This window comes from Alexandromys fortis, unplaced genomic scaffold (assembly GCF_014885135.2).
Source record: "Alexandromys fortis isolate MF-2015 unplaced genomic scaffold, M_Fortis_MF-2015_v1.1 scaffold_10, whole genome shotgun sequence".
Lineage (NCBI taxonomy): Eukaryota > Metazoa > Chordata > Mammalia > Rodentia > Cricetidae > Alexandromys > Alexandromys fortis.
In genome coordinates, this window is record NW_026067895.1 from 1956828 (window position 1) to 1971823 (window position 14996).

The 14996-nt window shown below is 45.7% G+C and overlaps 1 protein-coding gene across 1 annotated transcript in view; it reads left to right on the forward strand.

Annotated features, from left to right (window-relative positions):
• Window positions 1–2040: 2040 nt before the first annotated feature.
• Window positions 2041–14996, forward strand: part of LOC126510731 (guanine nucleotide-binding protein G(q) subunit alpha) — a 231017-nt gene continuing 218061 nt past the window's right edge. The window contains exon 1 of the mRNA XM_050157410.1: window positions 2041–2323. Coding sequence (XP_050013367.1) covers window positions 2188–2323 — 136 coding nt within the window. The 5' untranslated portion in view covers window positions 2041–2187. The remainder of the gene's footprint in view (window positions 2324–14996) is intronic.

The following is a 14996-nucleotide window of genomic DNA, read 5'->3' on the forward strand; positions in this document are numbered from 1 at the left end:
ACACACACACACACACACACACACACACACACACAGAGAGAGAGAGAGAGAGAGAGAGAGAGAGAGAGAGAGAGAGAGAGAGACAGACAGAGAGACAGAGAGAGTCATACTACTTGCTGTTCCTCCCTGAAGCCATTTTACATTTCTGCCTACTGACTTAGTCTTCAGCCATTTAGGTTTTACACTTTTCACAGCAAATCTGATAGCTCTGTGAAGGGGCTGATATAAAAGGGGTGAGAGATCCTCTTTGCTGTCTTGGTTCAGATTTTTTTTTAAAGTAGAGCTTAAAACATACAGATTTTATGTCCACAACTCCATCTGAGTCCTGGCTTAGCGAGTGAATGTGTGCACGCATCAAGGAGGTGGAGAATAAGGCAAACTGGAGGAAAGACCTTGGCCTCCAAGACTGTTCCTTCTGAATTTGTAGCAACGGTTAACGACCTTACATTGCAGCCTGGTTCAACAGGAGCAGTTCATGGGAAGCACAAAATGCGAAGGCCTCAGCTTCTATAAAGGCAGGAAAATAATACTAATTTCACCTCTTGTTGAGACATACTGAATTTGAATGAACAATCCCCCCCCCCAACAGAACCTTGAATGAACAAGATCTTTTCTGTTTATTAGCAAACTGTCTCAAATTAGAAGTGTAAAAACTAAACAGAATTTTGCTTCAACGATATTAAGTTTTTTTTTTTTTTTTTAATTCTCTTCTCCCCCTTTTCTTTGGTACAAGGTCTCATACTGCTCAGGTAGCAATCCTCCTGCCTCAGTCTGTTGAATGTGGAGTTTAGGGCGTAAACCACCATTACCCACCTCTTCCCCTTTATTTTGTACTACTTGGCTTTCTCCCAGACCTCATCCTTAACTGTCAAGGTGCTGAAGGGTCAATCCTGGCTGTTTAACAGAGTGTACTGGTGGAAGACAGAAAGCACTTCAGTGACCAGAAAAGTTGGAACCTATCAGGAGGCTCTTGGAAACTTGGGCAGCTTCATTTTTCTCTTCCGATTCAGATTCCTATCTGGAGATACCGAGGACAGTTCCGTCCACAAATCTCTCGGTAACTGCCCCCCACCCACTGCGAGTCAGTGAGAATCGTTTCTCCTCCATGGTACAGAGTACCCCACTTTCTACGACGGCTCTAGGGTTAGAGGCCACTCGAGGCACTCAATGGCGTTTTAGAAATAGGAAAGGCCAGCAGGGCTGCAGGGCGGCCCGAGGCGCAGCGCGTGGACACCGCGCAGGAATCCCACGGCGCCGAGGCCGCCATGTTCTCGCCGACCACGCCCCGGAGGCCCGCGGCAGCCGAAGGTCGGTGTTCGTCCGCCAGCCCCGCTCAAGCGGCCCTGACCGTCGCGCCCCGGCTGGGCCCGCGCTGGAGGGAGGTGGTTGTGGAGCGGGGCGGGCAGCCGGGGGCGGGGCGAGCTACTGGGGGCGGGGCTAGCAGCGCTCAAGCCGTCCTGGAGGGGCTGCGGCACCGCCTCCCTCGCTGCGCCCGCCCCCTGCGCCCGCCCTCCTCGCGCCGCCACCGCCGCCTCCCTCCCGGATCTGTGCTCCAGTTCAGAGAAAGGAGAAAATGTGTGTGTGTGGCGAGGGGGAGGGCGAGCACTGAGCAGCCGCGGCGCGCCTGGCAATCGGGCCGGGTGGGCGTCCGGCGGAGGCGGGGGCGGAGGCGGGGAGCGCGCGGCGGCCGGCTGCCCGGTTTGCGCGCGAGCCGAGTGGGCGCGGGCAGGCCGAGGGCGCCCGGAGCCGAATCGGGTGGCGGCGAGGAGCGGACGCGCTGGGCGCGCGGAGGAGCCGTCGGCGGTCGCTCGCTGCGGGGCCGCCTCGGTGAATGAGCTCGGGCCGCTGGGCGCACAGCCTAGGGCAGCGGCGGCGGCGGCGGCGCGGGGCGCCAGGAGGGCCGCGCGCTCCCTGGGAAGGCGGCGTGTGAGCGCGGTCGGGCGCGGCGGCCTTTCCTCGCGCGCCCCAGGCCCCCGGCTCCCGCTCGTCCCCGGCCCGCTTGGGCTGCGGGCCCGGCCGTCGTCCTCACCGCGGCTCCCCTGAGCTCGTCCCGGACGCGCGCCCGGGCGGCTGGGTTCCGCGACTGCCGCTGCCTCGGGGGAGCGAGGGCGGAGGGTGTGTGTGTGTGTGTGTGTGTGCGCGTGTGAGCAGGGCGCCGGCGGGGCTGCAGCGAGGCACTTCGGAAGAATGACTCTGGAGTCCATCATGGCGTGCTGCCTGAGCGAGGAGGCCAAGGAAGCCCGGAGGATCAACGACGAGATCGAGCGGCAGCTGCGCAGGGACAAGCGCGACGCCCGCCGGGAGCTCAAGCTGCTGCTGCTGGGTGAGTGCGGCCCTTGGGCCCGGGTGCCCCCCGCCCCGGGCTAGCCGCTGCCCTCCCCGCGCGCGCCCCCGGCAGGCACCCGCACCCGCGCGCGCGCGCCCAGGGGCCGAGGGCCGGGGCTGCCCTGCGCGGAGCCGCGGCGTGCGCCTTCGGTGGCGGTCAGGGCCGAGCTGTGTGCGGGACGGCTGAGCGTTCGCGCGAGCGGCGCGGGTGGGCGATGGCGTGCAGTGCGGTGGTCCGCCAGCGTCCATTGTGGCGCGTTGTGGGGTGGAGAGGGAAAGGGTGGAAACGGGGAGCAGACCGAGGGCTGGATTCGGCTAGGAAAAGGTGCTGTGGAAGCCGTGGCCGGCGCTCCAGAAAAACCCGGCTAATGGACTGGGCAGGGGCGGGGCGGGAAAGGTTAGCCCAAATGGGCTCTACTGTCGTCTAGGCCACTGAGAGGAGCGACCCCACAAGAGTTGCTTGGCCGGTGGATGGTGACAGGCGTCTCTTCTGCACCATTCCTTCTGGATAAAGATGAAGGACCAGGGAGGGTTGTGCTGTGTGGTTGTTGACAGCGGATGGGTATCTTTTGTTTAATGAGGCGACCCAGATGTATGCCTGAATTCACTGCAGTTTCTACTGGAAACCAGCGCAGCCTCTAGTTACTCTCCTGGAAACAAACAGAAACCTTTTGTTTCAAACGGACATTTTAGTATCTTGCCATCTGGGCTCCAAGAAAAACGGGAAGAATGCGAGAAAATTTCCCTCTAATCTCGTTTAAAAAAAAAAAAACAAACCAAAAACGACAACACAACATTCTACGTTAATTCGAAGTTAGCAAGACAATTCTTTCAAATAGGAATTATATTCTTATCTCCGTGAGAATGTTCAGAACCAAGCGATCAGGGTTCACGTACAAGCTAGCATGACATAAGTCTAAGCTATTGTGGTAGGAAGCGTGAACAGTTTTGTAGGAACAGGCCTGAAAAATGTCTGCACTTGTGTTTATTTGTATGAGTAAAAATAACGCTTCTCAAACATTACTGTAAGAAAAGGATACTGCATTGTTAGTTTCAATTTGAGAAGCGCCCTCCCCCCCCCTTTTTTTTTTATCTGGAGCATTCAATCTGCTGGCTCCAGGAACCCATTACCTTTGGGACTGAATTGCTTATGTACTGGATTGCTTACAATCAGGAGCAAAATATTATATTCACAAACGGTTCCCAACGCTGTCTCCTCGCCTCGACTTAAGTCTTCATATTGAAATCCAGTTCGATAAATGTGCAAATATAAAGTGTTCATAAGGAACAGAAGGCAAGGGGCAGCATGGAGAGGTGGGTTTCAGGGAAATGAAACCAGGGGAACAGGAAAATTGGGTAAGTAGAGCCTGTCCACCCTTGTCATTTTGTCATTTCTGTTAATTTCTCATGACTGAAAGATGGAATGCCTTTTTTTTTTGAGAAGGAAAAAGCAAGGGCAAGTGGAATAAATATATAGTGTTCCAGTGTACAATTAAGAGGAAAAACATGTATTTTAGAGATTTTCTCTGAGACCTGGGTTTTAATTTTCCTTTGTTTACAGTCTTCATATGTTTGTGTTTAGCTAGGAACAGGGCATTTGAGGTCTTGTTAACCAAACTTACTTGCCTGAAATTTGACAGCTCTAGATTTCCCAGCAGCTATGAGTTGGTTCAGTTTGCCAGAGGGCCTAGGTTTAAATGCCTGAGAAAGGAATACACTTACTGAGATACTTAATTACATGCTATGTATTTTAATAATATATCATGCTTTTAAAAATGAACGTGGAAATGATTGCTAAGAAAAAACCCCACAGTTTTACTGCTAAAAAAGTGGTAGGTATAAGTGTGTGACTGCCTTCCCCCCACTTATTATACCTTTGATCAGGGTTTCACGCAGCCTCACCTCACCTATCAAAGACAGACCGTAAGGGGTGGGAGAAAGATTTGCTGTTTATTCAGCACCTACATTCATGAGCACTGTTTAAAAACCATAGTTATCTGTCAGAAACAGGAGCCTGGACATCACTGAGCCATCGCTACTGACCTCAGGCTAGATCTGCTTCTCCCCCTGTGCAGTGCCCACACTATTTGTGTAGTCATGGCAGACATTAAGTGTGGATCTGTGTGTGTGTGTGTGTGTGTGTGTGTGTATGGGGATGTGACTTTACAAGCTTAGGAGTTTAGCAAGGGACTACTGAGTGTTGATTTGAACAAGGAAGGATTTTGGGGAGGGGCTCCTTTGGGAAATTCCTGGTCCTGCTGCTTTGTGAGTAGTCTTCATTCCTTAGTTCAGTTGTTCGTTTTCCCAACCCCCATCCAGAGGAGATCACAGAATATATTCCCTCACAGTTTCCAGAGGAGATCACAGAATATTCCTTCACAGTGTAAAGTTCCTTCTGCAGCTTTGATCATTTGTTTATGTGGAGGGATCACCCGTGTGTTGAAATGAAATTCTGTGTAAAATTGTTTTCAAAGTAAGTTTTAGTTCAAGGCTGACATTCATGGAAAGGGTTTGCTCCTCAGGGTTGTAATGCTTTGTTCATGTAATTTTTTTATTTCTTAATACTGTAGCAGTATCACAAAACTGTGGCTATCTGTGTGGCAGTAAAATTTGGGCTCTTTTGAGTCCTAATGCTGCACTTATGCCAGTGTGATCCACATTTATTCTGTGGTTACACATTTTGGTTGTATTCTTCTTGAAGAACAATCTCTGACTTTTTGTCACACTAGGAGCTTCATTTTAACTTTGTCATTTTTGTCTTGTTCTCTTTCATTTCATTCACATTAGTGTGTGTTTTCTTTGACACCTCAAAGAAAACTATATATAGTGTATATATATAGTATATATATATATAGTAGGAAGGTATTTGATATTTAATATCTTGCCTTTATAGTTGAAACATCATGGTTGTTCCAATTTCTTAAGAGCAAATGGCCCTGAATGCTTTAGGTCATAAATAATCATGGGGAAGTTTTATTCGATTCCTTGAAGATATTACCTGTCTCCCCTTTGACCTGTTGTTTTACATGTGTTTAAAATCTCTACTCTGTAGACCTTAGTCATCAAATTAGCAAAACCTTTATATTTATGGATTCGTCCTATTGAAAATAGGCAGTGTTTAGGTCAGTCTTAAATGGAAGAACATATGTATTTGGCCTTTGGGAGTGAATCACACACATTTAACAGTTTTTATCTGTTCCATTCCGCAAGCTTATGAGGGTAGGACCGTGTTTGTTTTGTTCACTGCTAAGTTCCAGCTTCTAGGACTGTGTCTGTAAGAGTGGTCTTAATCAATACTTGCTGAAAACATAATTTTGTCTCTTGAAGAAAGTCACATGTAGCTCTTTGAGCCAGCAAGTTACATATGCATCCCAGGGTGGTGGACGCCTGCGCAGTATGGTATGTTTTATGCTGGGTATGTTAGAATGGGAATCTAACCCAGCATCTCACACTTACTAGGCAAGTGCTCCAACTTTATACTTCTTATTTTGAGACAAGTTCTCACTAAGTTGTCTAGGGAAACTATGCATTTGGATCCTCCTGCTTTATTCTCTTGACCAGCTAAGATCACAGACCTGCATCGCTAGGCCCAGGCCAGTCATGATCATAGAATATAAATTTCAAGACAACCAGTCTATTCTATACTTTGATTACTGTTTATCATATAAAGGCTAGTTTAAATACATCATATTTTTACTGGATATTATTCTCCCATGATACATTGATCATAGTGAATTTTTAATATTCCTTTGATGATCAGGCAGATTTTTGTGGTTAATACATACATCGACATGAAGGAAACTTCAGTGGTTAAGTACAGACTGTTAGGAATTGGAATTTGTATTGAAAATTATAGGTATAAAACAAGAAGGGACCTGGAAGGTTGGGAGTGGGTGCTTTGTCCAACTTAAGTTAGAGAGTATTGCTCTGTGCACATTTAAGTATTCTTCCAAATCCCCTTAAGTAGCTGTCAGGTTGGCTGTCCTGAACCTCCTGCCCTGGAGATACCAAATTGTGATGTTGCTGTAATGACTGACCACTTGTCTTGTTTTGATGCTTTTTCATCTTTTTAAAATAAGTGTTGAATTACATTTTTAAAAACCAAGATTTATTTCTATGTATTTCCTCTTTTTTTTAAAAAAAGAAAAACAAAAAACAAAAAATGGAGTATTTATATCTGAAGGCTGAAATGGGGCCAGGATGTAGAAATGGAAGCTATAGCTCTGACTGACAGTCTCCAGAGTAAGGTTTTTCACAGAGCCGTGTGTATTCTCTATCCTTAGCTGACATACACCTGTCAGTTTTGGAATTATGAATCTTCATCAGAGAGTTTTGGACTAAATTAAAGCCCCACTGAGGGTCTTTCTGTGTGAAGTTATTCTCTGTGAATCTGTTCAAATATTTGTATGAGAAGAGAACCAGAAGAGCCGTCTAGTAGCCATCTTGTTTACCACAAACAAATTCAGGAGCTCCTTCTTAGGAATACTAACCCAGTTCCCTTTTACGAAGTGGCTTATGTTCATTTTTCAGAAGTACTCAATAAATATAGTTAGGGCATTATTATTATTATTATCATCATTATTATTATTATTATGACAGATGAGTTTCTAAGGACCCGAAACAGCTTTTGTAGCTATGAGGCTATTTGTGCTATGCTAAACTTAGCAGAAAAGGGAAAAGGTTTTTCTTCATGATCCAGCCAAGCTTTATATTGGAGAAGAAATGAACAGGATTTTCCAGGGTGATTTTGCTTCCAGGATCCACATCAGTTTTTCTTTAAAGGGAGCTGTTGATGTTAGTGGAATGATGATTGGGGTTGAAGAGGGAAAATCGGGAGTGAAGGAGATGTCTTGGAAGAGAGAAGCCATTTTCAGGTTGGAAATGTTTTCTCAAGAAGGCGGCGGGGCTGTCTCCTGCAGTCCTGGTGGATTGGGTTGAGAGGGATACGTACATTTATAGCAACAGATTTAAACTCATTTCTTGGCTGAAGAGGCAAGCAAGTGGTAATTATCAAAGGGAAACTTCTACAGTGGCTTTTTGATCATCATTAAGATTTGCGCAGAATTAATCCTAGGGAAGTGTGAAATAGCAATAGAAGGTAAGATGTGTGATTGTTGGTAATTAAATCTGTGGCAGTAATTGTACAGCAAACAGAGCATTTTCTCGTGTTTTGCTGAGTGGAGTAACATGAAAGACAGCTGCTTTCAGACCCGGACCCTGTTTTGATAAGCGGTAGTTGCTAACGGTGTTTCCCGTTCACTTCTGATTTGTTATCTTATCTAATGAGTGGCAGTATGGCAGAAGGACCTGTCCATACTGACAAGATGAATTATTGTCCAAAGTGGTTGTGAATCTGCATTACATAGCAAAATAAACCCAAACTGCACTTGCCATGTTAGTTAGACCGGGGGTGAGGGGGTGGGGGTAGGTTAGCCTTCATACTACCTGTCGTTTCTGAAGTCAGCACGGAGTATTTGCTAAAAGCTTTTAATTTTTATTTTTTGGTGCAGGGGGTTGACTCTAGGGACCCATGTGTACTAACCATGTGCCTACTGCAGAGCTACAGCTAACCTTCAGCTTCATTATAGTTCAGTATTAAAGAACAAAATTAGTATCGTTCATAAGTAAAATTGTGAAGCTCTTGCAAATCTACTTACTAAACAAATACTTGCCAATGACTGGAATATAAACTTTTCATCCAGATTTTCTTCCCAGTCATATATTAAAAAAAAATAGCCACCCATCGGATGCTGTCCACATGAAGAAATGTTAATCACTTCTGCTTAAGCTATCTGCTGCCTAAGACGTTGCTTAGTTATGTGCCGACAGGAAGGACCTAGTCTCTAGGCAATTTCTTGGTTGCCTATGTCATCTTGCTGGCTTTCCTGTTGCTTCTTCATGTAAAAGAAAAGGCAAAATGTATTGTAGAGCGTTGTATGGCATTCCCACAAGCAGGGAGAGCAGGTTGTCTGAAGAGTGTGATTCCTAAGTTTATGTTCATTGTTTCCTTGAATCAGGTCGTGTTTTGCTGGGAACTGAGACACTCCTGGAATGAAGCTCCTGGAGGGCAAATGTGATGTCTCTTGGATCACTGTGTCTCAGCATTACACCAAGCACTGCTGACCTTACTCTGCCTTTATTTTCAATAAGTAGAGGTGTGGAGGCAGCTGGATTCCCACAACAAAGAAGAGTAGTTGGAGAGAATGAATGCGAATTTCTTGCCTTTTTTTCTGATGGGTATAGTCTGTCTGTTCTCCGCTTTCTGTTTCTCTTTGTTGAGTAGTAGCCCCTAGGGCACACAGTCAGAGGCCCTGTGTTTTAGAGGTGGAAGGCTTGCATCCTCTTGGCTTTCCACTCACTTTCTGCTAAGGATTTTTCAATGTCACATTGCTTCAGGATGGAAAGCCGTAGACACAGCTGGTCCGGTGGAGTGCTGGTAGCCACACAAGACCTTTGAAATTTCAGAGTCCCATACACAGTTATTGCAGGGTTAATCCTGGATTGTGGCCAGTTGGATTGCTTTAGAAACAAAGTAGTTTCAAGTAAGTGTTTAATGGATTGTGGTGTGGTTGGGATCTGAAGTGTTATTAATGTCATTAGATTCCCGAAACCTCACAGAAGGGAACAATAATTGATCCACAAATTAAGGAGAAAGGGGTAGAGTGAAACTTTTTGGCTCTGCTACAGGAAGTGAGCAGTCATGTTTAGAACTCAGTATGTACATTCCTTGGAGATAGTCTTGTGATCCCCCCCCCGCCCCCCCCCCCCCCCCCCCCCCCCCCCCCCCGCCCTCTTTGGAGAACTGAAAACAAGAATTGCCTTTTTCAAGAATTTGACTTTTTTTGATCATTATTTGTTAAAAACTGGAAATAGAATTCCTTTTAAAGGTTTCTTTTGTGTTTTAAAACATGTTGAAATAAGAGCGGCGGGGCTGCGTCCCCAACACCCCGGCCGCTTGGCTAGCTCATGCCCGAAATAACAACACACAAACTGTATTCATTTAAGAACTGCTTGGCCCATGAACTCTAGCCCTTACAGACTAATTCTCGCACCTGGTCTAGCCCATTTCTAATGATGTGTGTAAGCACCCCAAGGTGCGCTTACCGGAAAGATTCTAGCCTAAGTCCATCGTGGGTTGCAGCTGCCTGGGAGAGCTGAGCATGGCGTCTCTGCTCCAGCAGAGCTGTCCGGTCTCTCCGGGAGCAGGGCAGAGTCTGACCTCACTTCCTCTTCCACCCAGAATTCTATTCTGTTTACTCCTCCCATCTATGTTCCAAGCTGAGGCCAAGCAGTTGGTTTATTATAACTTAACCAATGAAATCAACAGATTGATATATGACACTCCCACATCAAAAACATTCCGTTGTTTTTAATTTTTTTTTTTTTTTTTTGTACAGTCTTTTCTGTAGGAGTGGCAGTGTCATCACTGGTCTCTTTGCCACTGCTTATAACCTGGTAGCTGTAACTGTCTGGAGAGGTGCTTGTACTCTGCCCAGCTTTTCTTCAGGCTTACAGTTTTGGGTACCCCATCCCATATGAATACCTCCCACCTGTTTATTCTCTTTTGAGTTAGTGAGGCCTCTTAGATGTTTCTGCATGCATATTTCCTCAGACTTTGAGAGCTTCCCGTTTCTGTTAGACGTCATGTGGCGGTGAGCTGTATGTGAAGTTGAGTGCCTCAACACATTGAAAGAAGGGCTCTGTCATCGGAGTAAAGGCTCTGGTCTGCAAAGCAAAATGCATCATTACCCGACAGAATGTCACATCCTTCTTCCTTCCTTTTCCAGAGGGCAGGGACTTGAGATTGGTTCATGATTACCAGCAGAGAGCTAGTGAGCCAGGCAGGGTAATCTAATGGGCTGCTGGGTTTGCAAATAGGATGCTGTGTGCTTGCTGGAATGGGGAAGGTCCTTTGGGCTGACGGCTGTGTGGTGTAACAGCACATCTTTGCTAGGCAGCGCCTTGAACACTCTGGTCTCAGTTTTTTTGAGAGCCTTAATCGTGTCTCTTTCTGATTTCATTTCTATACAGATCATTAGGGAGGATGTCTCTTTGTTATACCTAGTCAGTCTGGGGTACATTCCTTTAGCGTGTGTGTTGGTGTGTTTCAAGGTAAAGACACAGTGGTCTTTTTTCTTTTGCCACATGAATTGACATTTTAAGGTCTGTACTTCACAGAACGCTTGCCTTATAATCAGTGTGTGTTCTTTCTGCACATGGCGGATGCAATTTTCCTCTTGTCCTAGAGAGATGACCCATTTCCTGCGACTGGTTCTAATAATACAGGATGACTTTAATTCTTGTTCATAGTTTGCCCTTAAAAGAATTGCAGGATACTTAAGTGCTTATTAACTCTCTTTGCTCTGTAGCTCTTGTGGCATATTTTTGAGGACTGACAAGTCATACAATGATTTGAAACGACGACAGACTGGCTTTGTGAAATAATTAAACACGATTGTGGAGCCATTGGAATAGCTGACGTATACCCCCCCCACCTGTAAAAGGCAGTCAGTATTCCTGCCCCACCCCAGTGATCTCTGCTTAGATTGTTTGTTTTTCTATAGAAACGTGGACTAAAGACATGAAATGAGAAAGATCTTTAAGGACCATGTGAACTTAGAAACTCCCTTCTCTTTTGTAGAGTTGGACTCCAGTTACTTTTTGTTCAAGTTCATCTGCGGATGAGGGGTCTGAGTATGTGGGAGAGGGGAGGGCACTCCACTTCTTTCACGAGCTTTATAAGGAAGCATTGCCAGGCTGGTAGGCTTCTTTCTGTAGACTAGCTTGGATCTTCTCTCTCCTGGCAGTAACTCAGTGTGATGCTGACAGCCCTGCTGCTGGTGGTGGGGTGGACAGGGCGCTCCTGCTAGCAAGGCTTGGGAGGGAATGAGGCTTTAGCTGTCCAGCGCTCCCTCCTACTTACTGCCTGGCGTGCTGCTGATAGGAGCTCTGTCTTCACAGGGAGTGGTATCAAAATCCTTCTGTCATATCAGCATGGGTCTCTTGCTTCCTACAGGAAAGGCGATATCCTGGGAGGCACGGGGTGGAGCTGGAGAGGCAGTGCCTGTTCCCTGGTCTGCTTAGGCAGGGGTCTTTATTTATATTTTTAAACTACTCTTGCCAGCTTCCTCTGACTTGATGCTTTTGTTTTTGTTTCACTGGGCTTTAAGCTTTGCTTCTACTAGTTTACAAATAATCTCTGTTCCCCAAGTGAGACTGCCATTTTCTGTGAGTGATTACTGGTAGGCTGGTGAGGTGGGCATTAAGGCCCCACATTCCAAAGAGGAACACACCGGAGGCTCTTCTGTATTTGTTTAGAGCTAGAGGAAAGATGTAAACAGGAAAGATGCAGCAGTAAGGGGAGCATTCATGTTCATTACATCACTGTGCCCCTCCTTGAGGCTTATAGTATAGCCAGGAAAATATCCGTGGCAGGGATAGATAGAGAAAGAGTTTTATGCTTTTTTGTTTTAGATGTATTTGGACCATTCTAGTTGGCATGTGCACAGTTGAGAAGAACCATAATGAAGCAACTTCCTGTGTCCCTTGTCTGCATCTCTAGAAGAACTGTAGTCAAAGAAACACCAGCAGGACTCTCACTGAGGTCTTGGGAAAAATGAGATGAGCCAGATTCTGCCAGAGATGCCAGGCTGGTAACTGACGTCGCCAAAGCCTGCTGTTTTCTCGGCATCGTAGTATCAGGCTCTTGGCTTTGCTCTTTGACTTGGGGTTGGACAGTAGTAAGGCGAGAATAGTTGCACAGTCACAGGGGAGAGACTAGAGATGGGAATCTAAGGTGTGGAGGGCAGAGAGTGCTGCTGCTGTGTTCACCAGGCTCTGGAAGGCTGGCAGGGGAGCAAAGGAGAAATGGCTGTCCTTCTGCCCTGTGGCCTTCGCCAGGAAGAGCAGGCCAGTGCTTCTTCCTCCTCCAGCCTCCCTCTCCCATCTCTTGGTCTTCATTCTCAGTCCTCAGGGGTGAGTTGGGAGATGGGCAGTCAGGGCATCTTGGGTTGCGTGGGGGACTGTGCTTTGTAGTCACTCTCCTGTAGATTAGGGTATTCAGTTCAGAGCTCATGTGCAGCAGAGTCTTGCAGAGAACCATCCACATTTAAAAGGAAAGGTTGCAGCCTGGCTCCACCGTGGCTTTTCTTAATTTTTGTTTTCTGTCAACTCCTTGAGGTGCATAAAACCCTGCTCTCCTGTGAGGTCGTGAGGGTGCGTCGTGAGCCACCCTCGCCCAGGAAGTGCTTTTATTTGGCTTGCTTCTGTAGCAGAGCTCATTTCAGCTGCCCAGAGCAGTAAGAAGATGAGCAGTATCTTGAGCTGTTCTTGCCAGATAGATTGATACTCAGATAGAGGCATGTTTTGTTGAAAGAACTTAAACATTTTAATAGAGAAGAGGCAATCAAGGGTCAAGGGGGTCGTCATCTTCAGTTCTATTGGGGCCTCCTCCTCCTCCTCTTCTTCTTCTTCTTAACATCTAGAGTCTCATGTAGCTCAGGCTGGTCATGAATTCACTATGTGGCTGAATTCACTGTGTAGCTAAACTTTATTATGTAGCTGACTTTAAATTCTTGATCCTCTGCCTCTATCTCCTAAGTTAAGTGCTGGATTTATAGGCATGGGCCTCCATACTCAATTCAGTGTGGTACTGGGGATGGAACCCAGGGCTTCCTGCATGCTAGGCAAGATTTCTCTAATTGAACCGTTCCCCAGTCCTCTAATGTAGACTTTTAAAAAGATTTTTGAGTATGAGCCTATACTGTGGGCATTGACCCCACAACCAGGTGCTTGCTGAGCTTTCTTATCAGTGAATTATATCTGAGCCCCCTTACCTAGCATTTCTTCTATTTTTATTTTTTAATTTTTTTGAGACAGGTTTTATGTAGCTCTCACTGTCTTTGAACTCACTCTGTAGACCAGGCTGGTCTTGAACTCACAGAGATCTTCCTGCCTCTGCCTCCTAACCTTCATAGTGCTGGGATTAAAGGTGTGCTATTCCCATCCCCAACCCTGTTATTCCTTATCCCCCCTCCCGCCCCCCTTTTTCAGTTTTCTGAGACAGGGTTTCTCTGTGTATCTTTGGCTGTCTTGGAACTCTATAGACCAGGCTGGCCTCAAACTCACAGAAATTTGCCTACTTTTGTCTCCCTGAGTGCTGGGATTAAAGGCGTGCTCCACGATCGCCCAGCTCCTTAACATTTTTAAAGAGTGCTTGGTGTCTGTTTCTAATTGAGACCAGCATTGAAAAATGGAGCTGCACATAACCACAATACCAACTGAATGGGAAAATGTATTTTGAAAAAAGTGAGTAATTTGAAAGAACGAGTGCTAGAACAAAAAGATACTTGAAATCAGCCTGTAGTTTCATGACTCATTTTCTGGTGGAACTAATTATTTGCTTTAGCTGACTTCGCTCAGCCTAGTCTTGACTGACAGTAGTAAGGCTGGAGGGGAAGTAGTTGCTGTGTCCAATGACTGGTGCTCTGTGGACATTCATACCTTTTTTGTTGTTATTTTCTTGAGACAGGGTCTCACTCTGTGGCTCTGACTGTCCTGGAGCTCACTATGTAGACCAGGCTGGCCTCAGATTCACAAAGATCCACCCGCTTCTGCTTCCCTGGTGCTCACTCTTAGGATTTTTATGTTGGGCTATTTAAGATGTTCCCTTAGAAGTGATTGGAACATCAGAAGACACTGTTTCTTATGGTGACAGGCCCCATAACTTTTCTTCTATTCTGATTAGCACCTTGCATTTTCTTGTTAAAGAGTTGTTTCATTGGAGGAAATGATACATTATGTTTATTTGCTTAGGGAAACTTCCTCTCTAAATGCCTTTTTACCAAAGACCTTTGAGAAGCATGTTTTCTGTAGGACTTCCTGCTCCAGACCACGCTTACTCTGGAACTGTCTTCTCTGGGGTTTTTCTAAGTCCCCAGAGTCTGAATTACTCTTCAAATTACAGTGTATCCTCCAAGGATTAGTTAATTAATGCCTTGTGCATCAGTCAGTAGACCTGAGTCATGTGGTCACACAATTTTTTAATATTTATTATATATATTTAATACCAATATTCTTCCTTTGTAGTATTGAATTTATATTGGTTATTTTTTTAATTAGAGGTGAGCACTTAATATTTTCTCAGGTAGTTTGTTTCTTTTTTTTTCCTTTCCTTTCTTTTTCTTTTTTTTTTCCCTCTTGGTTTTCCGAGACAAGGTTTCTGACTGTTCTGGAACTCCCTGTATAGAGCAAGCTGGCCTTAAATTTACAGAAATCCATCTGTCTTTGCCTCCCAAGTGCTGGGATTAAAGGCGTGCGCCATTAGTGTCTGGCGAGAATTTTCTTATATCCTTAAATACATTATATTTCTATGTTAACCTTTGAGTAAACGACAGTCCATTCTGTTATTTAATTATATTTTTGTTTGTTTTTCAATAATCATGAAATTATAGAAATAGTAGATTTTTTATATGCAATTGAAAATATGGTTTTAAAATTAATTAATAAAAATATCCAAAATGGCCGGGCGATGGTGGCGCACTCCTTTAATCCCAGCACTCGGGAGGCAGAGGCAGGCCGATCTCTGTGAGTTCGAGACCAGCCTAGTCTACAGAGCTAGTTCCAGGACAGGCTCCAAAGCCACAGAGAAACCCTGTCTCGAAAAAGCAAAA